The 26,454-nt window shown below is 38.3% G+C and overlaps 1 protein-coding gene across 20 annotated transcripts in view; it reads left to right on the top strand.

The window, feature by feature from the left end:
- LOC106079313 (protein couch potato-like) overlaps positions 1–26,454 on the top strand; it is a 324,431-nt gene that overhangs the window by 190,491 nt on the left and 107,486 nt on the right. Inside the window, exon 1 of one of the 20 annotated variants that reach the window (XM_056016897.1) lies at positions 15,215–15,618. The exons of the other annotated variants lie outside the window; for them this stretch is intronic. Coding sequence (XP_055872872.1) covers positions 15,532–15,618 — 87 coding nt within the window. The 5' untranslated portion in view covers positions 15,215–15,531. Of the gene's footprint in view, positions 1–15,214; positions 15,619–26,454 lie in introns of those variants that run through there. 20 annotated transcript variants of the gene reach the window in all.

Below are 26,454 nucleotides of genomic sequence, written 5' to 3' on the forward strand. Positions count from 1 at the left end.
AATCATAATACTTGTAAACATTTGTGCAGAACTTTTCAAAGACCTATTATTTTATATCAACTAAGATTTCGGTGTACGACTATTGTTTTAGAATTTAGAGACATTGGATTTACGGAATGAAAGCAGATGTGTAAGTTTTAGAATTAATAGCAAAGATATATATATATATATATATATATATATATATAATTAAATACAACTTATAGTCACACAGAAGTATCCTAGGTATCACATTTAAAGACGCATCACAAACCAAGAGATTTGAGACATCTGTAATTGTATTATATTATACAAATAACAAACTTAATATCCCTTCCTAAACACACACAAATTCATTACTACCTAGCTATTGGACACCATGATGGCCTGCTAACTATCGTAAAAAAAAAACGCAAGTTAAAAGTCTATGGTTATATTACAAGGTTTTCGGGGCTCTCAAAGACCTTCCTACAGGGAACTGTACCAGTAAAAAGAGGAAAAGGCAGACAGAGAAAGCGATGGGAAGACAACATAAAAGAATGGACGGGCCTGCCGTTGAAATATGTTCTAACTAAGGCAAAAGACAGATAGGAATGGAGAATGACGGTCGACAAATCTTGCATGGTGCCCCAACGGTCCCACAGACTAAAGGATAGGTAAAGGTAAATAGTCACACCAATAATATTGGGTGTGTGACAGCAGTGTACTTCTAATTCTTACATAAGTCAATCAGGTCCATTCATTTCCGCTGTTCTCCTACTTTTTTTTCCCAATTTACTGACACTTATTTCCTCCAAAAAAGGTCTTTAAAAAAATTCTATTCATTAACACCGCCAACGGAGCAGACGTCTTTTTCCTGCGGTGCTGCGGTTTTATTTTTCCCCCTGCTGTAACTTATCCGGGACTTAATTTTCGCTTTGCCCAGCGGGATACGGTGTTGAGCAAAACAATTACCATGACCTGTCTTTAAAAAAACAAGGGGGAGAAGATTGAATAACAAATAGGAAGAATGCGGTCACACTAAACATTTCCTAACCCGTAGATTGTATCCGAACTTTGCTCATCATTGACGAATAAATAAAAGGAACTGTTGCATGTTATGTTTTTTTTTATATAACAAAGCTTATATCTAATCATTCTGTCTGGCTGTATGTCTGTCTGGTGCAATAGTTGTATACGTTATTTCTCACACATTCGTTGTCCGGATCAAATTGATACTTTACACGATCATTTTTTTACCTAACAAAGAAAGACAACGTTATTTAATGAATCATTTGTAATTAGTTACTTTGTAGGTATCGAGAACAGGAAATAAATGCTACTTATTGAGTGGTGTAGCTGTATTTGTGGACTTATTCCCCTTTTTAAATTTTGTACACGTTTTCCTCCCACTTCTCATTCTCGGTTCAAGTTATTTCTCATAGTTATTCCTATTCGATGACAATACATGAATCTATAACGAAATTGTGACCAATTAAGTAATCAATTAGTGATAATAAATAAATTTTCTTTTATTATTTGCGGTTCTTCCCCTTAGATTATGATTAATTAAGCTTTTTTTTTTTAAATATTTAAAAAATAATATTTTGCTTGCATCTTCACCTTTTTTAGAATCTATTCCAGTGGCGTGTCAACGAACGTAGCAATGGCATGATAGTTTATAACGGGGATTCCCCATCCATCGCGGTTGACTATAAGTAGCTATAAATAGCTATTTTGATGCGCAGAAAGAATATAGAAAGTGTTGATATGTTAAGTATTTTAAAAATGTTATTCCAGCTGTTTTCCCAATTATGCTATAATTATACATCTGTAAGTTTCTTTTCTTTTTCATTACATCCTTAAAGCTTCCCTGTCACCACTGTGAGACCTTACATCGCACCACCCTCACCCAAGCTGGCTAAGAGGGGTGCGAAAGAATTTAATTTGTTCGGGGCGGGGGGAGTGGTGGGAGACTTGTAAAAGTCTGTGAGACTGTGGTATACTATAATTTGTGTTCATATTTTTTCAACTCTGTAAATCAATTTTCTTATCAGTCTAGAGTCTAGATTGTAACGTAAAGTGATGTTGTTGGTAAATAGTGGTCTTTCTGCTAAGTTTCAATAGTCGTGGTTGGCATGATTTAGATTGACTATTTATTTTTTAAATCTTTTCCAATCCTTCTAATTTTATTATCATACGTTTTTTTTTCTTTAGGTATACTTATATCGCTTCACGTTTCCCCATATCGATTTCCCTTCTTAGTGTTACTGTCATCAATTGCTTAAGGAATATGTGCCGACACCTCTTTTCGTTGGGAGTTTTAAATCTTATACTGATAAGATTTTGGTTATGAATTGGTCATTATGATATTGGGGATTTTTTAAAATTTGTATTTTTTTTATTTAAACATATTTTAACCCTTAACCCACCAGAGATATACTAAGTCAAACAAATCCATATTAGTACCAATTAAGCCGTGATCTTTATAGATAAACAGACTAAATAACATGCATAACAAAACAAAATATCCAAAGTTTACGTAAGGGAAAGAACCAAACAATTACTGCCACGTATCTAAATACTGCAAGGTGTATTTCCTTTTTCTGTGTAAAACAGAATTTATTAATTACACTAAACAATTTACTGTAAGGTGAATTGTTTTTATTGATTCGTGTGTTGTCATTGACAATGAATAACAGAATGGGACATGGGAGAAATGACGTGTACAAGATGTGTACCAGACAGACAGACTGGCGGTAAGCTGATATAATAAACATTGTAACAACTATCAAATAATTAATACACTGTTTATTCTCGCGAACTCACAGCTAGGACACTCTGGGTCGTGCATGCAAACAGGAAGTGAGCTCGCACGACCACGGACGCTCGTTAGGTACTCACGGGGAGGGAAGATAACAGGCGTGCTGTGAGCTGATTAATCATTACAAAAAAAAATTAAAAGTTTTGTTCCTGAAAATGAAACTGCGACACCTTTTAGGTTTTTCAAGATAACTCCCTTTGACTGCTTTGAAGGTTTATCTCCCTTCACACTTCAGTTTAAGCTCTTGTGCACGCAACACAAGAGCTGCTTTCATTTGGGTATACTCCCTCTTTCTCTCTCTCTCCTTACACTGTCTCTCTTTATGATTTTCCTTCCATAACTCTCTCCTTCACACTTTTTCTCCCTTCCTCTCTCTCTCTCTCTCTCTTTCTTTCCATCTCAACATATATTTTGCTCTCTCTATTTCTCTTTCTCCTATTCTCTCTTTATTAATACATCGCTGCCTCTTTATCTCCATCAATCTTCCCCCCTTTCTTCTTTGCCATCGTCGCTCTCTCTCTTGATCTCTCTGGTTTCTCTCAATGTTTCTCTTTCGTCTCTATTTCTCCCTGTCGTCTTTCTTTCTCTCTCTCTATCTCTCTCTCTCTCTCTCTCTCTCTCATTCTCTTACTCAAATAAATATCAGAACATTTTACTTCACAGATAGATAGATAGATAGATAGATAGATACATAGATAGATAGATACATATATACATAGATACACAGATAGGTGAGATCAAATAATCTATATTGTAATAATAAGTCCCCCTTCAGGCATTTCAATCCACAAGGCTGTTGGTTTAAGCTCATTGCTTTCCACGACCTACGGTTAACGAGGGTGTTATGTGGCCAGCACAACTTTACTTTTCCCAACTAACGTCAAGTATCTACTGGAGGTGTTTACATACCGAACCTTCAGTGGAATTAGATCTCGATACCCTTCAGTTTGTAAACCAAGCGCTTTACCACTCAGCCTAGTAAACGGGAAAATGACGAGTCCGATCCCTGTCAGTGCAAAAAAAAGTACAAAAAAATCACTCGAGTTTTGCGTTCTATGTCAGGATGTCTTGTCTGATATTCGCCTTGATATAAAGACATTCTAACCCAGACCCTACATGGCACACACAGACATGTGTGGACCTGGCCAGTAAACAGTCACGCCCAAAGCTTATATCTCCAGACGCTTAGACCTGGCCTTCTTGTGTACTGTGAGTATAGTGCCGAGGATCGTGTAAGGGGGCTGGTAGATCTCCAGGAGGGAGGGGGGAGAGGCGGAATCTATCAGGGAGCTCAATGGAGAGAAAGTGAACGCACGTGAGTAAAAAGGTCACGTGGCTGCACGCCGCCCTTTCCCCTGCGACACATGTATGTCAAACTTATTAATACACGTCTTTCAATAAGTAAAAAATCTGGCCACAATCTTGGTCTCGGCAGACGTGATAAATATGCGCGTAAAAGATTGTAAATATAAAGAAGGCTTACCATTGAATAAACTTAAAGTCTAGGGCGTTATACAGAAGTTATATAAGGCTTCCCCTCTCATTCCCTAGTACAAGTAGATAGCCCCTATCAGATATATAACTAGCACGATTCTTTAGTAGGGACTCTAGAATAAGTCGATCTTTTTATGGGTCTAGTTAATCGCTAATCATAGTACTGCATTTGCTGAAACATCCAGGGAAAATAATCTGGCAACATTTGGCCTTTTCACTTTTTATCTGCTTCGTTGCCAGCTAGGCTAAGTTTATAATTTAAAAATTTGAGCCCTCGTCATTACTTTGAAGTTTTGTGCGTGGAATCGATATGTCGCAGTTTTTTTGTTTTTTTTTGAAACCCAAAGGAGTTTGTAATAAAACGACAGATAAGAACAACTATAATCTAGGTTTTTTCTAGGTGATTTTCTCATGCATATACTTCAACTCTTAACACTATGTAATCAGATCAAATTTCCATCGTAGATCAATGAAGTAATCTTATCCAATCCTATCTTATTTTTAATATATTAATATTAAACATTGAAAATCAAGTTTAGCATCGTTGATTAGTGCCCCTCCCCCTGACACACACACACACACATACACACACATTTCTAGTTTGACGGCGTCCTTAGCTACTGTGTGGCTCGTTATTATCTAGTGTGGGGTCCGTACCTGGTCCGTTCATAACTAGCGTGGGGCTCGTTCTTACTTTATGTGAGGTTTTCTTCTTACGCAGTGTGGAGTTTTGTTCTTACCAAGTGTGAGGCTCGTTCTTCCCGAGTGTAGGCTCCTTTCTTACCTGATGTGGGGACCGTTCTTACCTAGTGTGGGGACCGTTCTTACCTAGTGTGGGGACCATTCTTACCTAGTGTGGGGTTTCCTTCTTTCATAGTGTGGGGTTTTGTTTTTACCTAGTGTGGTGTTTCCTTCTTTCAGAGTGTTGGGTTTTGTTCTTACCTAGTGTGAGTCCCGTCAAATACTTAGTGTGAATTAGTCCTTACCTAGTGTGAGGCCTGTCTTTAGCTAGTGTGAACTTGTGAGGCCTGTCTTTAACTAGAGTGAACTTGTGAGGCCTGTCTTTAACTAGAGTGAACTTGTGAGGCCTGTCTTTAACTAGAGTGAACTTGTGAGGCCTGTCTTTAACTAGAGTGAACTTGTGAGGCCTGTCTTTAACTAGAGTGAACTTGTGAGGCCTGTCTTTAACTAGAGTGAACTTGTGAGGCCTGTCTTTAACTAGAGTGAACTTGTGAGACCTATCTTTACAATAGTATGATGCCCGTTGTTAATAAAGTGTGAGGCGTGTCGAAACCTTTGTGTGAGGCCGGTACTAGTCAGGTCTGGGGTCGTGCATTCCTAGATCCTATCGTTACTACTGTCTACAGAATACTATGCTTGGTAAGAAACTCTTTCACTTCGCAAACTTAAAGTTCTTTCCACGTCTAGTAGGTATCAGGCAACAGAAACGTTGCTATTACTTTAGTTACATTTTGGATAGGCAGTTGAACATAGAGAGTTGAACATAGAGAGTTGAACATAGAGACAAGTATCGAAGTAGACTACTTAACATTCACAAAACCCGTCTTGGGTTTACACCTATGTTAACATATCACAAGGGTGGTCACAATTCAAAACATCGTAAAGGCGGAGCTTGGAGAGAAAGAGAACACTTCCCACACACAAACACACACACAAACACACCTTCGTCTATCGCCCTGTAGATATTAAGATACAATCTCTAGGTTTCCCTGTTTGTTGACTGTTCGTGGCAAATTTGACCTGACGACCTTAACCCCACGTTGCGCGCAGCAGTGGCTCTCAAATCTTTTGTATGATGTTGTCGTAATTAAAACAACAACAACAACAAAACAGTTCAGCGTAAGATAACTGTCTCTGGGGTAGCAGAAGATCCACTATCAACCCCTCTTCCTCAACACTGAAAAAAAAAAATTATTGCTGCAGTGATGTATGACTATATAAAATACAAGAAACATACATATCGGATTTTAAAAAAAAAACATAAAAGAATGGACGGGCCTGTCATTGAAAGAGGTTCTATCCAAGGCAAAGACACAGAGAGTAATGGAGAAAGGCGGTCGACAAATCTTGTATGGTGCCCCAACGGTCCGACTGACTAAGACATAGTAAAAGTAAAGTTCCCCTTTCAGACCTTGTGGTCTATAGGGCAGATGATGTAAATGTCATATTGATTCTGTGGCCTACGGTTAACGAGGGTGTCATGTGGCCAGCACAACAACCAACCGCATTTACTTTTCCCCAATTAATGTCAGGTATCCATTAGAGCTGGGCGCCCGAAAATCCCGAAATAAAAATCCCAGTTTTCACCAGGATTCGAAGACCGGACCCCGGTTCGGAAGTCAAGCGCTTTACCGCTCAGCCACCGCGCCTCCGACTAAGAGATAGGTGAAGGTGAAATAGGCCAACTTTGTTTCTAAAGTGTAAAATGAAACGAGATTTAGTAAACCGTACACGAGATAGAATTAGACAGGTAGGCCAAACGTTGAAGACACTGACCATCTGAAAACCCTTTACCAGAAGCTGGAGAACAATCACTATGATATTAATATAAAAGATAAGAACAAATAATAGCCCTCCCCATTTGACCCCTCTCGCGAATCGGAAATGTTGGCAAAACACAACACACACACACACACACACACATTTCTAGATTGGGTTGAACGCCTCCAGGTGAGTTGATTGCTGGAAACACATTTTCAGTGATGTCTGCGCCCTGCAGAACATCATTGTCTAGGCCTTGGGTGTCATTTTCTTCGAGTAGGGCGCCTCATGGAAATAAACACTCGCATGGCGGGTGAAATGCCACTTCTGGTATACATCGCGTAAGGGCCCTTTATCACTTATACTAATGCTGGTCTCAAGTTACCCCAGTGCTTGTCATATATTCAGATACTCCCAGAACCACTTCAACGGCGTAAATAATAGTTTAAAACATTTTCGCATTTTAAGTCTGCAAATATCTCCAGATACTTTTTTTCTTCTTATCTATTACAGACGTTATTTCAAAAAATAAGATAATTTCGTCCTACGCATTTCATGTGTCAATCTGGTCATGCGTGTTCATCAATGACTTAAACTCTGCTCAGTCGTTGGTTTTCCTGGCTGATTCAAGCAACGCATACAATTTTAACCTATACAATTTGAATATGGTATTAGATTTTCTTAGAGCTAGGGTATAACTAATGTATTCAACCATTTTTTTTTTGTGTGCGCGCATAACGTATTGGTATAACAACTTCCGAATTCCTACGAGACGTCTGACAGGAGAAAAGACAGCACAAGGTTCCAAGAATTCCAAGAATCTCTGAAAACCTTCAACGTGGACCCTGCCACTTGGGAGACGGAAGCCAATAGCGCCATGCCGCTGTACTTTGAATACTGACTCCAAAAAAAATCGAAACAAGTAAACAGCGCTGGGAGCAGAAGAGTGGCAGGGAAAAAACAAAAAATCAAGACAACTGACACAAGCTCCAGCTGGAATAATTTGCCCAGTGTGCAGCCGAACATTCCAGGCTCACATAGGCCTCGCCACCCACATGAGGAGGCACAAAACCTGCAGTGCAAAGTCTCCCAGATCATTGAATAACAAAAGCGGTCATCACCGTATCACGATGGACAAAGAGTACATTTTGTCTACTACAAGAACCTATATTAGGGAAGCGTGGGAAGCGTGGTCGAGAGGCTAAGTACGCTTGAACTTGGCTTGGCTTGGCTACCTAGAAGGGGGCTCGAGGTTCGACACCCGACTCGGGCAGAGTTGTGTTTACTGAGCACCTAAAAGGCAGCACGGAAAACCAACTCCTAGATACTGATCCACAAATGAGATTGGACCATAGCGCTCTGAGCATGCTATAAGTATGAAAGTAGCGCTTTATAAAAGCTATAAATATATTATTTGTTATAGAGTGATAAAACAACGCTTACATTCTGGTCTTACACTCATGGAGCAAAATTTTAAAAGATCTTATAAGCTTCCCAGTAATCAATTATCCATGCACAGCTCTTTATCTCTAGTCAGTCTGCCAACTATTCAACCGTGGAGCGCACCCTCAACCACTCTCAACCACCCGAATGAGGTTGTCAATTTTCTTTTTAAACAAAGTCATCTCTGTATTTTCTCTATTCTCGCTCCGTTAAAGAAACTTCTTATCACGAATCGAATATAGCGGATCGAAGTCACCCTAGACCTTTCTCTTTGTCTGCCTTTTTGCCATCGTCTTGTTTATGCATGGGTGGTATCGGTTATTTGTAACTGGAAATCCAATATTTTGGGTAATCGATCTCTTTGAAAAGGCAAAAGCTCTTTTTTTTTTTTACAAGATCAAGGGATTTTAGACTTTTTAAAGTTTTGGCTGACGTAGCAGGCATTTCCAATTTTCGTTTTTGGGATTTTGGATTGAGTCTAAATGATGCTACACGATTTTCCATGATTCCTACTAATGCTATGTGCTGGTTTCCTCTACTAATATATCACTCTAGACCATCCTTGACCATTCTAGAACTAGTTTAGCTACTTCCGACCTTGTTTCACCACTCTAGACTTTCCTAAACTACTCTAGACCTTTCCTGATCTTTGTTTGATCACAACTTTCTTTACTATTCTAGACGTTCCTTGATTACTCTAGACTAGACCCTCCTTGACCACACGCAAAAATTTTATTGACCCCTCTAGACTTTCTCTGACCACTCCAAACCTTGTTTCATAAGTAAAGTTATTGAAATTTAACACAGCAATTAACCTGTTGGCTAAGAATGGTGCTCAGGAATGACTTAATATTCGTGTCCCTTTGTTTATAGATAAACGAGTATCTTTGAAGATTAAAAAAAAAGATTCTGAAATTCGATTGAGGCAATTGACCTTAAACTTGAAGACAGTTTGGTGGATGTCAAGGGCAGGTTTGAGGGGTGAGGGGGGTTGAACTACATTGATATCTGTTGCACTTTAAGTTTCATTCTTACGTCAATCACAGGACCTGGCTCACAAGTTAGTCTCCTGTGCCTGGTATTATGTTTAATTACTCACATCTGGGTTTTTCTTTTTTAAAGATATTATAAGATGACCTTATTTAAACGATTTGTACGTAGCAGTGTGTGACAAAGTATGCGTGTGCCTTCCATCTTAGCTCATTGTTTCCAGATCGCTTCCAAGATTTGTTTTCGAATATTCTAATTAGCACGAGATCTCTCCTTCTCTTCCTTTTTTTTCTTATTCTCTCTCCATCCTCTCTCTCTCTTTCTCTCACTCTTTCTATGTCTATTTTTTTTTCTCTCTGTCTCGTTCTCTCATTTTCTTTCTCTCTCTATTGTTTTCATCTTCTCTCTTTGTATTTTTACTCTCTCTTTTTCTGGATCTTTCTTTATCTTTTTCTTCTCACTCTCTCTTTCTCTCTTTTCCTTTCTCTCGCTCTCTTTCTCATCTACGCTCTCTCTCTCTCTCTCTATTCATCTTATCTCTCTCTCTCTCTTTCTTTCTCTTTCTTTTTGTCTCTCTCTTTCTGCGTCTCTTTTTGTCTCTTTCTTTATCTCTTTCCCAATTCCTCGCTCTCTTTCTCTCTCTTTCTCTCCACTTTCTCCTGTCCTCTTGCAATAATTTTATCTTTTTTATTTTTTTCTCTTTTTCTTAAATCTCTGACGTCATTTCCTCTCATCTACCAGCTATTATTCCCCTACCCCTGTTTTAACCCTTTCCCCCCTCCCTCCCGTTCCCTTCCCTGACTTGTCCCTCCACGGTTTAATCCATCCCTTCATGCAGACTCACGTCCAGTTACTAACACTAGTAAATACTAGGGGGGAAAAAAAACAGGGAGGAAAAGAAAAAATTAAAAGGGACCAAATCAAAGGACGCTAATTGTATAACCGACCGCCCTCCCGCCCTACTCCACTCTTCGAGCTCCCCCAACTTCTTCCTCCCTCTAACAGTCCAGACACTTCTACCCTCGAGACCCTTTAAACTATCAATGCCTTTCTGTTGCTAAGACATTGGTTCTCAAACTTTAGGAAGTGAAGGGTACTACTTCTAAGATTTCAGTCTCTGGTGCTCGTAGGGAATTATTGTTTCGTATCAACTCTTTTTATTTTTTCAGTTTGATGTTTATATAACCCCTATGTAATTAAATCTTCATAGCATTAAAGTATATGTCATAAAATTTAAATTAACCTAAAGAAATATGGATTAGAGATTCTTATTTCTGGCTGAAAAAAAAACTATAAATAATTATTTGGTGTTTCGGTGTACAGGAAGTGTCAAGCTATGATTTTTTTTTAAAGGTGTAGGGTCACTTTTGTTCTTTCTCTAGCAATGAAGAATCGCATTTTCTAACATTTGTAACAAAAACTAGTTTCTATATAGTGGAAGCATTACATTTACACTCTGACTTTTAAAATTTATAATTTAGAAAAAAAAACAAAAAACTTTCTCTCGTTTTTAAGTCTTTGTTTTCGGAAAGGAATAAACTTTTTTTTTGAATGCATAGTAAGCGTTGTCTTATTTATAAAATGTACACAGTCCAGTGAGTTTTTTTTTTAAATAATGAATATAGTCAAGTGAGCTTTGTTAGATAATTTATATAGCCAAGTGAGCTTTGTTAAATAATTTATATAGACAAGTGCGCATGTGTTGGAACGTATTCTGATACGCTAGTTTGGGTTTGATTAAATCTAATGGTGATTGGAATGATTTGTTTGTTTCACAAGTTTTATTTCATTCGTATTTTTGTTTCAACTTACACCAAAACGTTTGGTTATATTGGTTATATGTGATGGAAATAATTTTTTTTTTCCTTTAAAAAAAAAAGTTATGATCTCTGTTTTACAGTAGAAAATATTTCATGTACAAATAAAAAAGTAGAATGTTTATGATTAAACAAAAACTAAAAAAAAAATGTTTTGGTTATGTGGGATTATGGAAGATGCGAATTAAGAGTATGTTTACTTTTATGTAATCATGTATGGGTACCCCTTTAATGGTGTCAGATGTTGTTAAAGCTAATCAGTTACTATAGTCGACTGTTCACAAAAGTGTTCTGGGCAGTGGCCTGGCTAAGGGGTCACTGCGATTTGACATTCGATATCACGACATGAATTCTCTAATTTAGCCCCCCACCCTAGCTACTCCTCTGCTTATGGGGACCAGCACACTGACCAACCGCGTTTACTTCCTCAACGTTAGTTAGGACGTCCTAAAAATAACGAATCAAATCCCAGTGTTCACCGGGATTCGAACTTCATCCCCCTTACTTCATAAAATGAGTGCCTGACCACTCGGCCATCACGCCCTATGTTTTAAGTAATAAGTAATGAAAATGTACACCTGAAGCCTGCATCAATCGGGACCCACTCCCAAACGCCCAACACCAAACACTCCCGCCCCCCAAAGAGACGTACACTGGGGCGCTCTGTCAAACTGCGGAGACGTGGACAAACCTTCTCGTGTCCATCTTGAAGTGCACACGTCAACGGGAATTCACTCGTGCTATTTTTAGAACCATGGCGGTCGAAGAAGGAGTAGAAAAAAAAAGTTGGTGTGTGTGGGTAGGGGGTGGGGGTGGAGAATTAAAAGAAAAGAAAGGATTTGGAAGAGGAAAAAAAAAATCAACAAAGTGGATGAACAAAGAAAGAAAGAAATAGCAACAATGAATGGAAGAGAGAATAGATGGATGAAATAAATATATATGGGTTGAAAGAAACAGAGATAACGGTGAAAAATATGTCTATTTATTGTTATTTTTAATGTTGATCTACTCTCGTGATTTCTCGTGAGATTTGAGAACTGCTGGGATGCTATTGCTCATTCCCCTTCTCTCCCCCGTTACTCTCATTCTATCTCTCTCCTTCTCTCTGTCTCTCTCTCCTTCACTCTCTCTTTCCCTCCCATGTTATGTCAGAATGGAACGTTTTCTTGTTCCATACTTGGGTGAGTCTGTACCTTGTCTGTTTGTTTGTCTGTCTGTGCTATTCACTGTTGTTTTCTCTAATCTCTCGGCATGAGTTGTTGGCATTTGTTTCTGCGTCTGGCAGTGTGAAGGGTACCGCTCTAAGCCATCACTTTTATGGACTGGGGGGTATTAGGTCTATCAAAGGTGGAGGGGTGGAGGGGGGGGGGCTGCGGGAGAGACAGAAGGAAAGTGTCAATACGTTCACTGTCTCGCATTCGTGATTTCTGACATATGGTTGGATGGCTCGGCTGACAAATCGATGGATGAAATCAATCAAACAGATGGGAGTGACGGGACGGACGTACAGACAGACAGATGCATTGATATTCTAGATCTACATTCAGAATGAATTCGATTGACAGACAGACAGACAGATACATTTCTTCGACGATGCCATCATTTAGTCTGTGGGGGAGGAGGTGGTGGAATTGGAGTCGACAAAAGAAGACTGGAATGGACCAAACCAGTGTCAAGGTCATTTAAAAAGTCATAAACCCGTGGATCTGAAGGATACAGGTATTGGATAAAGGTGAAAGTCACATTTAGATGATAGAATATCATTTAGGGGGCTATGTCACATTTAGAGGATAGAATATCATTTAGGGGGCTATGTCACATTTAGAGGATAGAATATCATTTAGGGGGCTATGTCACATTTAGAGGATAGAATATCATTTAGGGGGCTATGTCACATTTAGAGGATAGAATATCATTTAGGGAGCTATGTCACATTTAGAGGATAGAATATCATTTAGGGAGCTATGTCACATTTAGAGGATAGAATATCATTTAGGGGGCTATGTCACATTTAGAGGATAGAATATCATTTAGGGGGCTATGTCACATTTAGAGGATAGAATATCATTTAGGGGGCTATGTCACATTTAGAGGATAGAATATCATTTAGGGGGCTATGTCACATTTAGAGGATAGAATATCATTTAGGGAGCTATGTCACATTTAGAGGATAGAATATCATTTAGGGGGCTATGTCACATTTAGAGGATAGAATATCATTTAGGGGGCTATGTCACATTTAGAGGATAGAATATCATTTAGGGAGCTATGTCACATTTAGAGGACAGAATATCATTTAGGGGGCTATGTCACATTTAGAAGAGAAGGTCTAATTTTGATGAGAAATTCACATTCAGAGTAGACAGTCACATCTAGGGAAGGTTTTATTTAGAGGAGAACGTCCCATTATGAAAAAAAAAAAGGTCAAATTTAAAGTAGAAAATCCTACTTATAAGAGAAGTACATAGTTACGGGAAAAGATTACATTTAGGGAAGAAGTTACATATAGAGGACAATGTTAACGAGATCGGTCGAAAGCTGTATACAAGCAGTAACGTAACGAAACACGATGGCTGACCACATATGTTTAAAGTTTCGTTTTCTTGATACGATTGTACGAGGCTTGAGTTCCGCTTACCGCTATTCGCTATTTGCTGCCGCTCTACAGAGAGCAAAATGTTCAAGGAACTGAAAGCCTAAACCATAACTTGTTCTATTGCTTTGATACTACACAAAAACTCGTATGTTTACACATGGGTAAACGTAAGCCAATATTATAAGAAAGATAGCCAATAATCTCATCTTATCTTATAAAATACAGACTTTACTTCAGAAAATAAAATGATTACGTCCTACGCGTCATGCATCTAGTCATGCATGTTAACCAATGACTTAAATTCTGCCAAGTCATTGGTTTTCCTGGGTGTCTCAGGCGACCCATTCCATGCTCTGATAGCATGATTGTTTGTTTTACATGTTTCGGATGTTCCTTCAGAGTTGAAGATAATTACTTCCTAGTCCAAACCTCCCGCAGGACGACGGGGATGGGAGCGGGCAGGGTTTGAACCCGGGACCATCGGTAAATTTAAACGACAGTCCAGCACGCAAACCGCACGACCAGGCAGCCATCCGTCTTGGCTATGGTAAGTATCCTAGCTAAGCCATTATGAATTCTAGGAGGTCCCCTGAATTGGTACTACTGGATTCATTTGAGTTCTTTATTCACGATAATAGCACGCTTTCTTATGTGCTTTAACATATTAATGCTAAAATGTTAGTCCCGCTGAAACAGTCGTTAGAGGCATATTATACTATTGTAAACATACATAGTGACATTACATTTTTGGAGGTAATCTACTTTTAAAAAATGTGATTCCCTATTAGACGTATTCTTCCTGCTCAGTTCTATTAGAGGCATGGAGCGGGTTGCCTGAATCAGCCAGGAAAACTTAGGACTTAGCATGTTTTTTTTTTATTTTCTAATAAGGACGAACGTCTAGAATTTATAAGATACGTCTGTGTCTATATGGAAGTTGACGTATCGACTTGTTAAATACTAATTGACGGTGCTCTGTTTTTAATTGGCATACCTGTGGTCTAATTAACAGAGCGTCGAGAGCCTTAAGTTGTTAAATAACGGCTGTAAGCAGGGCAGTATTTAAGGGAATTCAGGCGGGGGGGGGGGTAAGGCGGAGGAACTGCCCAGGGGCCTCCACAAAAAGTCCAAATATTGGCGGGTCAGAAAATTGGACGTTTTTATTTTATTATTTTATTTTCACATTTTTACCGTTTTAATTTTACGTCAGACAACGTAGTCGCGGTTAGGAGGTGTTCGCTTGTAGCCTGCTCGTGATATACAAATGCAGTTTTGGGTTTACGGAAGTGGGTCAAAATGGGTCTTGGCCTCCACTAACCTACAAAATATATATTTGAAACAAAAATATCTATGCGTTTTTCCCCATCGACGTGGACTCGATAAGTCGTAGTAAGGGCTTACAATGCATTTCTGAAGGCTCTACCTCTGCGCCGTCAGTTCAAGCCAACCTAAAAATAAAATTATAAATTATTCGCTCTATGCGTCGTCATTAGTGTGTCCAATTCATTATGCAAATCAGGGCCGGCTCCAGGAGGGTTTGATTTAGCAGGTAAGGTTATGTTATATCAACTATTTTACTTACTGTCTTATGCATATGTCTAATGCCGGATCAGTGGCTAACGTTAAATTGATTCTCGGAAAATCGGGTGTTCTCTACAATTCTAAAATCGCTTATGTATTTGTAGATTGTGATTATGGATTGGCCGGTTCGCAAGATATATATATATAAGTTTTATATATTTTTTCTTTGTACTTCATTTGGTGTGTAAAATATGAATTCTGAGAGTTGATGACCAGGAATTCGATTTGTTATTGAAAGTCGCGTTGTCATTGTGTGTTGACTTCACTGAGATTTTGACTTTCCCTGGATTTACGCCTACCTGACAAGAAGGGGCTGGACTTTAATAATGGACGAAGTTTTGGACGCTGCAACGGTGGCGGGGTCGTATCTAAGCTTGGCTTACAGCGACAGTTGCGCCTACTATTACGCCCCGGTATGTACTAGTCGTTATGACCTTATTATTTTCACCACATCTGAGAAGGAATGTTTAGGTCTTCAATAGGTCCCTTATATTACACATCAGTGTTTTGTAAGTCTTTAAATGTCTCTATAGAGGCAGACTATGTTGAAGTCTAGCCTACTACATATCTTTGTTTTCTTTTTTCGCTTTAGTTATAACCCATTTTAATGTGTATGTTTCATAATGAGTTTGCGTTTTTATTTCCTTTTTGTATGTGTGCCTGTATACAGTTTCTTATTATAGTAGGATTTTGTTCTCTGCTTCATGTTACTTTTACATAGTTTCAAGTTCTTTGCATATAACGTGCTTTTACAGATTTTTCTACACTTATACCGGAAGTAGCTTAGCCTATCTGGTGGAGAGTTCTTTTCTTCTCGAAATGTGGGTTCGATGTTATAAAACTTGGGAGCACAAAACCTTGGATCTATATCACTATCTAAGATAATAAACTGCACTTTAAGGCATAAGAAATGTCTCTTCCTGTACGACCCATTCTTATTCCAATCCTCTTTTATTTTGCCACAGCCTCGTGTTTGTTTGTTAAATATGTTCTTTATTATATGATACTTTGTCTTAGGCGCCGCCTCTCTCGGTCATGACAATATGACATCCTGATGACATGGCATCACGATGACAATATGACATATGACATGTATGTGTCCACGTCCTGTGCGCTGGAATTAACATATTTATGAGAGACATTTGTGCCAGCGCCATTTCTGCTGGTTGTCATGGCAACTGTGACAATATTAGTCAATATAAATTTTTTTTTTCCATTTCTCTCTTCCTTTTCCTTGTATAATTTTTTTATTATCTTTTTTTTTATTAATGAGACGAAACGCAAAGAGAAACACACACACGCACACTATCACACACATACATTCGCACGCGCATATACACACACACACATATGGACACATACATACCTGTAAAGACAAAAAAAAAAGGAAAAAAAAAGTTTTAATATAGCTTGGATCTTGTCTGGCCGGCCATTTCGTTGAATTGAATTGAAGATAATGGAAGATTGGCTGATGCGTTGAGGGGAAAGAGTGGGGAGGGGGGGGGAGGCGAATAGTGTGTGTGGGGGAGGGGGGTTCTCAATGGTGGAAGTTTTTGGAGTTAGGAGCCTGGAAAGCTTGGTTGATTGCTAGATATTTCGCTGTTAATAAAGAACACTTTCAGGACTGTGGCATGTTTGTCTCTAGCTTAAACCGCTTGGGTCTGATAGGGGTCAAGTACGAATCCCAATGTGGACAAGGAAATTTTGAGATTTGACTCGAGGTCAGTTGTGTTTGAAAGCGCCCAAATAAAAAAAAAACCGTACGGAAATCTTCTCCGTTATAACCCCCCCCCCCCCCAAGTCCACAAAAGAGATTGGGCCAGATGTTTTTCTCTATAGTGTGTAGATACAATGTAATAACATAACCTTGGTTATGCCAAAAATGGAATATGCATCCTCTGTTTTGGACCCTTCAACTCAAGAAAACATTAAGAAACTTGAACAGACACAAAATAGAGCAGCGAGATTCATGACAAACGAATATTCACATTTGACTAGAGTAACACCTTTAGTAAAATGACTAAATTTAGAAAGCCTTCAGGATAGAAGACTCAAAAGTAAAGTAGCAATTATACATAAAACACTGAACCATAATCTTCAAATACAAAAACAAAATTAAATAAAATACTCAGAAAGACACAAAGATATACGCACATTCCTCGTCCCATATGCTAGGACAAATTTGTACAAATGCTCCTTCTTCCTTAGTGCTAATAGATCGTGGAATGCGTTGCCTGAGCTAGCCAGGAAAACCAGTGACTTGGCATAATTTAAGTCATTGGTTAATACGCCGTGTAGGACTTAATCATCTTCTTTTTTGAATTAACGTCTGTGTTATATAAGATAAGATAACTTGTACCCAAATGGCAATATCCAGGATTATGTTCCTTATACTCCTGATAAAATGGTTTAAGTTTTTCGGAATGTAGAATCTTAAGAGCACACGGTTGGTCGATGTGCTGGCCACATCACACCCTGCTCGTTAACCGTTGGCTAAAGAAACAGATGACCTTTAACACCATCTGCCCCATAGATCGCAAGGTCTGAAAGAGGAACTTTGCGTTTTTTTTTGTTTTTTTTTTAATTCCAGTATCCTATTCGGTGAAAAAAATCCAGCACTGCTTTATTGGATTATTTACCCTCAGTTATGTGATCTATGTAACCCCAATGCGAGGTTATATAACCCCGAAGCGAGGTATCCAGCTCCTACTGGTCACCCTCTTGGGTCCGCCTCGACTAATGCGGTTCCAAGATTGTAATTCCGACCTTAGGAAAAAGAAAACCACCGTTCATTAAAACTCGTCAGAAATGCAAATGTTGATGATGAAAATCTCAGAAGATATGCACATCATCAGTATGCGCATTAGTTTTGGCGCGGATATTATTTATAGTGTCGGAAAATTTAAATTGGTCATCCGTGCTGTTTTCCTGTGGCAGAGTGTACACACAAAAATATTATTTTGAGTTTGACAAAGAGAAAAACGAAAGGCAAATGTCCCTAATTAAGTTCTCTGTGTTTGTATGGAATTATAATTCATCTATACAAGAAGTGCACATCATCAGGATGGCTGCCTGGTCGTGCGGTTTGCGCACTGGACTGTCGTTCGGATTTATCGACGGTCGAGGGTTCAAACCCTGCCCGCTCCCATCCCCCGTCGTCCTGCGAGAGGTTTGGACTAGGAAGTAAACTATCTTCAACTCTGAAGGAACATCCGAAACAATGTAAAACATTTTACAAACATTTTTTACAAGTGTAGATATTTGTGTGAATTATCAATCACCTGTCCAACTATTCTTCTCTAAGACAGTCTCTCTCTCTCTCTGCCCAACTATTCTTCTCTAAGACAGTCTCTCTTTCTTTCTGACCAACTATTCTTTTTTAAGACAATCTCTCTCTCTCTCTCTCTGCCCAACTTTTCTTCTTTAAGACAGTCTCTCTCTCTCTCTCTCTCTCTCTCTCTGCCCAACTGTTCTTATTTAAGACAGTCTCTCTCCATACACATATCTCTATAACTATTTTTCTTTATGACAGTCTCTGTCTCTCTATCCGTCAAACTATCCTTCTTTTTAACAATTTAAATCTCTCCCCTCTACTCGATCTCTCCTCCTTTATTATAGTCACTCTCTCCCTCTCTCCCATGTATTCTTCTTAATGACAGTCTCTCTCTCCTCCTTTTTTTTTCTTTCGTAATTCCTTTTTATCTTCCATCCGTTTCTCTGTCTATCTCACTCGCTCTGTCTTCCCTTTTTTTGTGCCTCTTCTTCTTTTTTTCTCTCACCATCTTTTTCTCCCTCACTCTCTCACACACACTCTAGCTCTTGAAAAACACAATCTGCAAAATTAACAACATACTCACTGAATCTCTTCGTTTTATCAACTTTCCGCAATATGTTCCTTTTTTATTCTGGTTGTCTAAAAGGGAGAGAGAGAGAAAGAGAGAGAGAGAGAGAGAGAGCACGCGATCATTGGGCCCAATCTCTCACATCCCCCCTTCCCACCATCGCTCTTCAAACCATCACTTAATAAAGATTAAATCGTGTGTCAATTTTCCTCTTAAGCCTATTCATTACTTGGGAAAATCTATTCACAAAAACGACGGATGCATGTCTAGTATGTACACAAAAAAAATTGAAAGATGAAGTCTGTGATGCAATAAATGAATCAAACTAGATGTGCACACATTTCCAGTAAGACTCTTTCTGTGGAAGGCATGGCGCACACGTTTTCTGACCCAATGTTTTTTTGGAAACAGCGTGCAAGTGGGTTGGATTTTTTTTGGGGGGGGGGGGCGGGGATGCTTGATAATAAGAACCGAAAAAGAAAAGAAAAACGTTTTTAGAAAAAAATCAGACCCGTGATTTTGAAGAGCTCTCTAAAAGGGAGACGATTCCGACATTTTGAAGGCTACAAAAGGTATTCAACTACTAGCAAGGGGACATGGAGAGAAGAAAGAAGGGAGAGAACTAATGGTTTCCGTCTAAGAACGGAAGTGTCCTTCCTTCACCGGATGTTGAGGGCGGCTCGGCTTTTTTGATTGGTGGACTCGTACAACGAGCGCTCATAATGGACAGGCGCCATATTTAATATGGCGTAAAATTACTCGAGTTAAAATGTCCAGAGCTGTGTCAGGCTAGAGATCCATCAATACTTGCGCGAATCTCTATCAGAAGTCGCCCCAAAAGACATCAATACTCGAACTAGAACACGGGGGCTATTCATCTAAAGAAGCATCGATACTGTCCTGAGAATGCATCAATATTCGTCTAGACATTCTGAACTGTTTTAATGAAGATGTCAATACTCGTTTCAGAATCAATAATTATTTCCTCAAAATGAAGCCATGTTCATTCTTTTAAAAATAGTCAACATATTTCTTCATTAAGACAAAATATGCAGTTTACTGAATTTTTAATTTTTTTTTTTTTAAACTTATATGACCAAACAAATGTGAACAAACAAATGAGGATAAACAAATATAGCCAAAATATGAATAAACAATATTAACTAACAAACATTCGCCAACAGTTGCCTACGCCATATATATGGATTAATAGGGAATAAGGTGAATCTAAAAGATATGTACTATCAACTTGTGGGAGAAAGCGAGAATGAATTGGTATAAAAAAAAACCCACCTTGCCCAAAAGAGAGTACCTATGTTTCAAGTCAGGCATATGATTGGACTCCTCAAGGGAAGAGGAACGTGGGCAGGCCCAAGTAAACCTGGAAGAGGTCAGTCATCGGTGAAGCTGAGGATACTGAAATGACATGAGACACTGTTCCATCCACCTTTCAAAGCGCCATGAATGATCTACTTGTTCATCGCCCTGAACCTCCCAGAAATGTTGCACGAGTTTCTAATAGAAAGATGGGTACTGTAGTACCTGTGTTCAACACTCACACATAAAAATAGAGTAAACATTTCAAGTTATAGAAACTATTTCGATAATTGACACATAATGTGAAGTAGTTACAGTGTTCATTGAATGAACACCCATGAAGCCATAATTGTCTGTAGTTGTAATGGAAAGCTGAAAAAAATAAAATTCCACAATGTAAATCGGTCACCATTTTTTTTTTCGCCCTCTCAGGGGAAGTAATCCTATCTTTAATAGAAACTTGATGTTAACAGCCGACGTAGATTTGGCGGGAATGGGCCGCTGAGATTTCTGATTCATTTCGGTGACACGGTTCTGAGAAGTCTAATCCTTGGTTCCCTCCCTTTTAACTTCCTCTGCTATTTATCAGTGACATCCCCTCCCCCTCCTCTTGGCTGAGTATCGTCCCTTTTTTTTTCTTTAACATAAACATAAACACATACACAATAAAACCTTAACATTGTTCCATATTTAGGGTATCCATCACGCACACACACACGCACGCACATCAGAAGTCATCATTAGTTTTCGTGTCTTGATCTCGTGTCTTATAATCTTAGTTGTAAGTCAAAGTTCTTGTGACCTCTGGGGGTCAGATGATGTAAAGTTCACAGACGGTTAACGACAGTAAAACAACCCCCCCCCCCTCTTTGCTCCCAAAATGTTTTGTAAAATTTTTCCATATTTCGGATGTTCTAAATCCGATGTTCCTTCAGAGTTGAAGATAACTTACTTCCTAGTCCAAACCTCCCGCAAGACTACGGGACGAGGGGGGGGGGGAAGCATGCAGGGTTTTAAGACCGGGACAATTGATAAGTCCAAACGAAAATCCAGAGCGCAAACCGCACGATCAGGCAGGTCTGTCAGGTAGAGTTGGTTGGACTCTTGGGCGTCCTACATATCCTAAAGCTCAACGCCCTACTCGTCGCACGGATTTAAGCTCGAGATCACTTGGTTCGTAAACCAAGTGCTTAACCACTCGACCACCAGGACTACTAATCTTGTTGTAGGTCCACCTAACTTACTTTTTTTTAAAAAGTAATTCTGCACATTGTGTGTGTGTGTGTGTGTGTGTGCTTAGAATGAGTGCTCAGCTCTTATTACGTCACATGCCACCCTCGTTAACCGTAGGCCTCAGAAACAGATGACCTTGACATCATCTGCCCTACAGACCACAATGTCTGAAAGGGAAACTTTACTTTACTACTTTTATATATAATACATGCGCTGTATAAAACAATTTATAGTTATATAATACACGGAGAAAGGCAGTGGCGATGTAATGGAACCTAAAAAAAAATGTAAGGAAGTGTAAGGTATTTTCAAAGAAATAGGAAGATTCTACAGTAATGAGAAGATTACTTAAATTATTAAATGGTTTAATTAATACTTCTTTTATCAATACTGACGTATTCTGTAAGCCATGTTCACCTATATTTTGCTATTTTAACTCTTTCTCTCCGTAATTATTTTCCACGTTCCAATGGAATTCTTCATTTTCTCGTTAGTATTTTATACCCCCTGTTATGATTAAGCTTGAATAACGTTTTCGTTTGTTATAAGAAAGTGTTTTATTCGGTCTAGAATTAAAGGGGGAATGCATGCTCTTTTTATAGAACACAAAGTAAAGTTTATACAATCAAACATTTATTTCATTGAATGAGGTCAAATCAACGATGGTATCGTCTATTCGGAGAAAAAAAACATGCCTCCATGTAATAAACAAATTCTAAGAAGCATTGACGTGAAATCTTTGTAGTATCTTCCAGAGTTACTTCTCTTTGACAGCAGACGTTAGCAAGCTAGGTCAATGACAAAACCTTAAACACGTTGACTGTGTTTGACTTTGGCTTCCATGTACAGCCCCCCCAAAAAATACTGTCTCTGATTTCGAAACCAGAAACTTTTTTTGCTCCCACCTTCCTCAGTAGTTACTATTCATCAGGGTCAGCAACTCTTGTCCTTTCAACTCGCTTTCTTTTTCATCAAACACCGGGTTTTACTACAGGATATTGAAACAATAAATAACCTCGCTTGGACTTCCGGTTGAGATCACTTATTGGACAATGACGCGGTCGGAAACTGACAATTGGGAAACTCCGATTCTAATAATGGCATGAAATATGGCGGAACAATAGGTCACAATGAAATCACAAAATATCTTTTTTTTTTCGCACTCTTAAAATATGTTTGTTTATGAAGCTCCTCTCTTTGATTCTTGATAGCAATATGAAGGATATAACAAAACTTTGCAAGATGATTACATCGTGGTACTACCGTTTTCCTTATAATGTCACAATGTTTATACTTGACAAAATATTGTTTATTTCTTGGTTCATGTATTTTTCTTTAATTTTTCCTGGGTGTCATTTGGGGCGAAGATGAAATATTGTTTTTAAAAAGCAAAGTTCCTCTTTCAGACTTTACGATCTATAGAACAGATGATGTAAAAGTCGTCTCGATTCTATGGACAACGGGGTTAACGAGAGTGCCGTATAACCAGCACAACGACCAACCACTTTAATTTTTTCCCAAGGGGACTAGGAAACTAAAAAAATTCCAGTCTTCTTCCCCTGAGTCGAGCCCGGGACCCCAGGTTTGGAAACTAAACTCTTTGCCACTCAGCCACCTAGTCTCTCCCCCCCCCCCCCCTCAGTAATAACAATATAAAATGTCAAAAAAAAAAAAAAGCTGTTTTATAAATAGTAGCAATATATACAGGTTAAAAATAAATTATTATTGTTGTTATCACTATTATTATTATCATAGATGTAGCCATATCTGATGATAATTAGATTAAGTGCTCTCTTGAATCTTGAATCGCAGTAATAGATTATAGACAGAAAGCAAGTACATATCATACACAAGATACACATCCCACGCGCAGCAAGATTGTCAATCTCTGGTACTCTTTGCGGAGATGAGACAAACATACACTGGAAACGTATCAGATTAATGAGTTTTGAGAATTCTCTACAGCAAGCTCCGTGTTCAGTGATAATGCAATCTTGTTAAAGTCTTGTAATAATTCAAGACGTTTTTGAACAAATAAAAACTGCATACAAAGTTTAGATTAAAAAAAAAGAAAGCAATCTACATTCTTTCTAAACAATCTTATAGTCTCCCTTTCAAATTAGAATTATAAATAGAATACATCAATTCAGTACGTATTCTTTAAGTAAAGCACACACTACTATGTATGTTCATGTATATTGCTATGTATTCCGCCGTTTTCATTTTGTTTTAGAACTAAATTTTCCCTGATCCTTATATATAGAACGTGAATCGCTTTATCGTTGAAAACGCGGGATATTGAGACCTATCAAACTTTACGTGAGGTTTCTCACATGCTTAAGCCAGAGAGTGTGAGACGTTTATAGGTGGCATGTGGCTGTGCGGAATACATAGCTGGGATAAGCAAGAGTTCGAGCCTGGGAATATTTAATGAAACTCCAGTTGATCTTCTAAAGATAGCGTGAACTCTTCCCCGAAGACCAGTGAAACATGCCCTGACTAGTGATATATACTCTTTTGGACTGTCACCAAGAAATGCTGACATTGTCCTTTAAAGCGGCATACTTAAGCCAGAATTTCCAAACAAGAAACTGGCCTCAAAGCACCTCTGCAGATTCGGAACTGTATGAGGAGCTACCTGATGAGGACATCCCAGCGATATCTCAGAGATAAGTCTGGTTATCTGAACTGTTCTGAACACTCCAACATGATAATGAAAACGCAGAAGAAGAAATAGAAATATAACCTTCTAAACACGTCCACTTCCTATAAGAGAGTTCTAAATAAGATCCCCCCCCCCCCATGTCTTAAGTCCTTTTGGGTCATGTGATACATAATGTCATGCTCATCTATTTCTAAAGAACGTCCTGTTATGTTGTGTGCATATGTCTGTGAGTGTTTCCTAGGTGATTTGAGGAAAAGGAACATTAATTAATAGTCTTGTTGTAGAATGATGCAAGATACGAGGCTTTGTCATTATCTGTGTAAAGACGATTCCAGGATGCCAGAGTGTAAAGACGTGTGTTTATAGTGAGTTTAATTTGTTTAAATATAAGTTTTATTTCATTTTATCCCAGGTTCAATGTGTATAGTGCGGTGCCCGCTATTTTTAGTAGTTGTTTTTTCGCAAAAAAAAAAAATAATTATTCAGGTTATTTCAAGTTGTATAATTTTAAATATTATACGCCTACATCAGTTTAGTTATTTACTAGAATACCGGTGCCATACTCAATAACAGTTAAACATAGGTGGGACGAGTGTTATGGATGATTACATTGAATACTTTTTAACATTTTCAATAAACCTTAACAGATTTTATTAAATGTTTCTTTTTGGTGATATATTCTATTCCAAATTTAGATGATTCTCTCCCTTGGAGATGGCATTGAAAAAATTCTTTTTAGAACCACTTGGCAATTTTTTTTTAAAAAACAAATTTCGAAAATTTTCTCCCCCGAGCAAAGAGTCCCGGGCATGCAGCAGACGGCAAGCAAAAGAGTTCACCCCCTCATTCTTGATCTGCCAATTATTCAAACCGGCATAAACACAAGAGAAGACAACCCATTTTAAATGAAAAATGTTTTAGAGAAATTATTCCCCTTAGGCTTCAGCTTGCAATGCGTCAATTAACAAAATGATTTTCTTACGAAACAAAAAAAAAAAAAAAGAAATAAGCAGATTGTGCAGTTTGAAGAGGGGGCCAAAAAAAGAGAGAGAGAGAGTGAGAAAAATCATGGAGAGAGTGAAAGAAAACGAGAGAGAATTAGAGAGATATTAAGAGAGGGAGAGCGAAGAGAGAAAGAGAGAGAGGGTGAGAGAAATTGATATGAATAAATAAATAAATAGATATGAAGAGAGAGAGAGAGAGAGAGATAAATAGATAAAGAGGGGAGAGAGAGAGAGAGAGAGAGAGAGGAGAAAAAGAGAGACATTAAATGAAAATGTACACATTTTGATAACTCCTCCATCCTTCCATCCTTTTACCGTCGAGCTGTTTGCCTGAGTACACAACAGAACGTTATACAATTATTATTGATATTTGATTTTAATTATTCCCATCTCTTCCAGACGAAATTTGAGTTTCGGATTATGAGGAGAGACAGACGATGACAAAATATGAATGGACTTGTCGTCGCAACAAAGAAACAAACAAAAAAACATCTGAAAAATTACAAATCTACTAGTGAAAATCATTACCCGTCCTTTGAAAGGGTGGATAATTTTAGTTAGTGAAATGTAATGCCGTGTAAGGTAGCATGTCGAAAGTTGTGTTTCTAAAGAGATGAAGTTTCAGTTTGTTGGCTGTACAGCCCAAATTAAAAAGAATAGGTAGAGAAAGTAATATACACTAAATAAACCGCACTAGAGTTGAAAGATTAAGAAAGGGTGCAAAATATACAGGGCTAGACAGTCCCACCCGTGACCTACATAAATTATTCTTTAGAAAATAGTCAAAACCATTTACAGCAGGGTAATTATACAAGTTTTATACTTTTCTGGGGCTTTTAAAATCTTATGGAGAAAATGGTAGACTAAGGAATAAATAATAAAGGTAATCTGTTTCTGTGGCCCACGAATAACGAGGGTGTAATGTGGTCAGCATAATGACCGACTGCCTTTACCTTTCCCCAAACTAATCTTAGAGCTGGGTGGACTCAGATGCGCCCTAAAGATCCCAAAATTAAAAATCCCAGTCTTTACTAGGATTCGAACCCAGGACCCTCCTGTTTCGGAAATTAAGTGCTTTGCCACTCAGCCACATTAAACAGATGACCTTTATGTCATCTGCCCTATAGACTGTTTGGTCTGAAAAGTGAACTGTACTCTTCTTTAATAATAATAATAATAATAATAATA

Source organism: Biomphalaria glabrata, chromosome 18 (genome assembly GCF_947242115.1).
Source record: "Biomphalaria glabrata chromosome 18, xgBioGlab47.1, whole genome shotgun sequence".
In the NCBI taxonomy this organism is placed as follows: domain Eukaryota; kingdom Metazoa; phylum Mollusca; class Gastropoda; family Planorbidae; genus Biomphalaria; species Biomphalaria glabrata.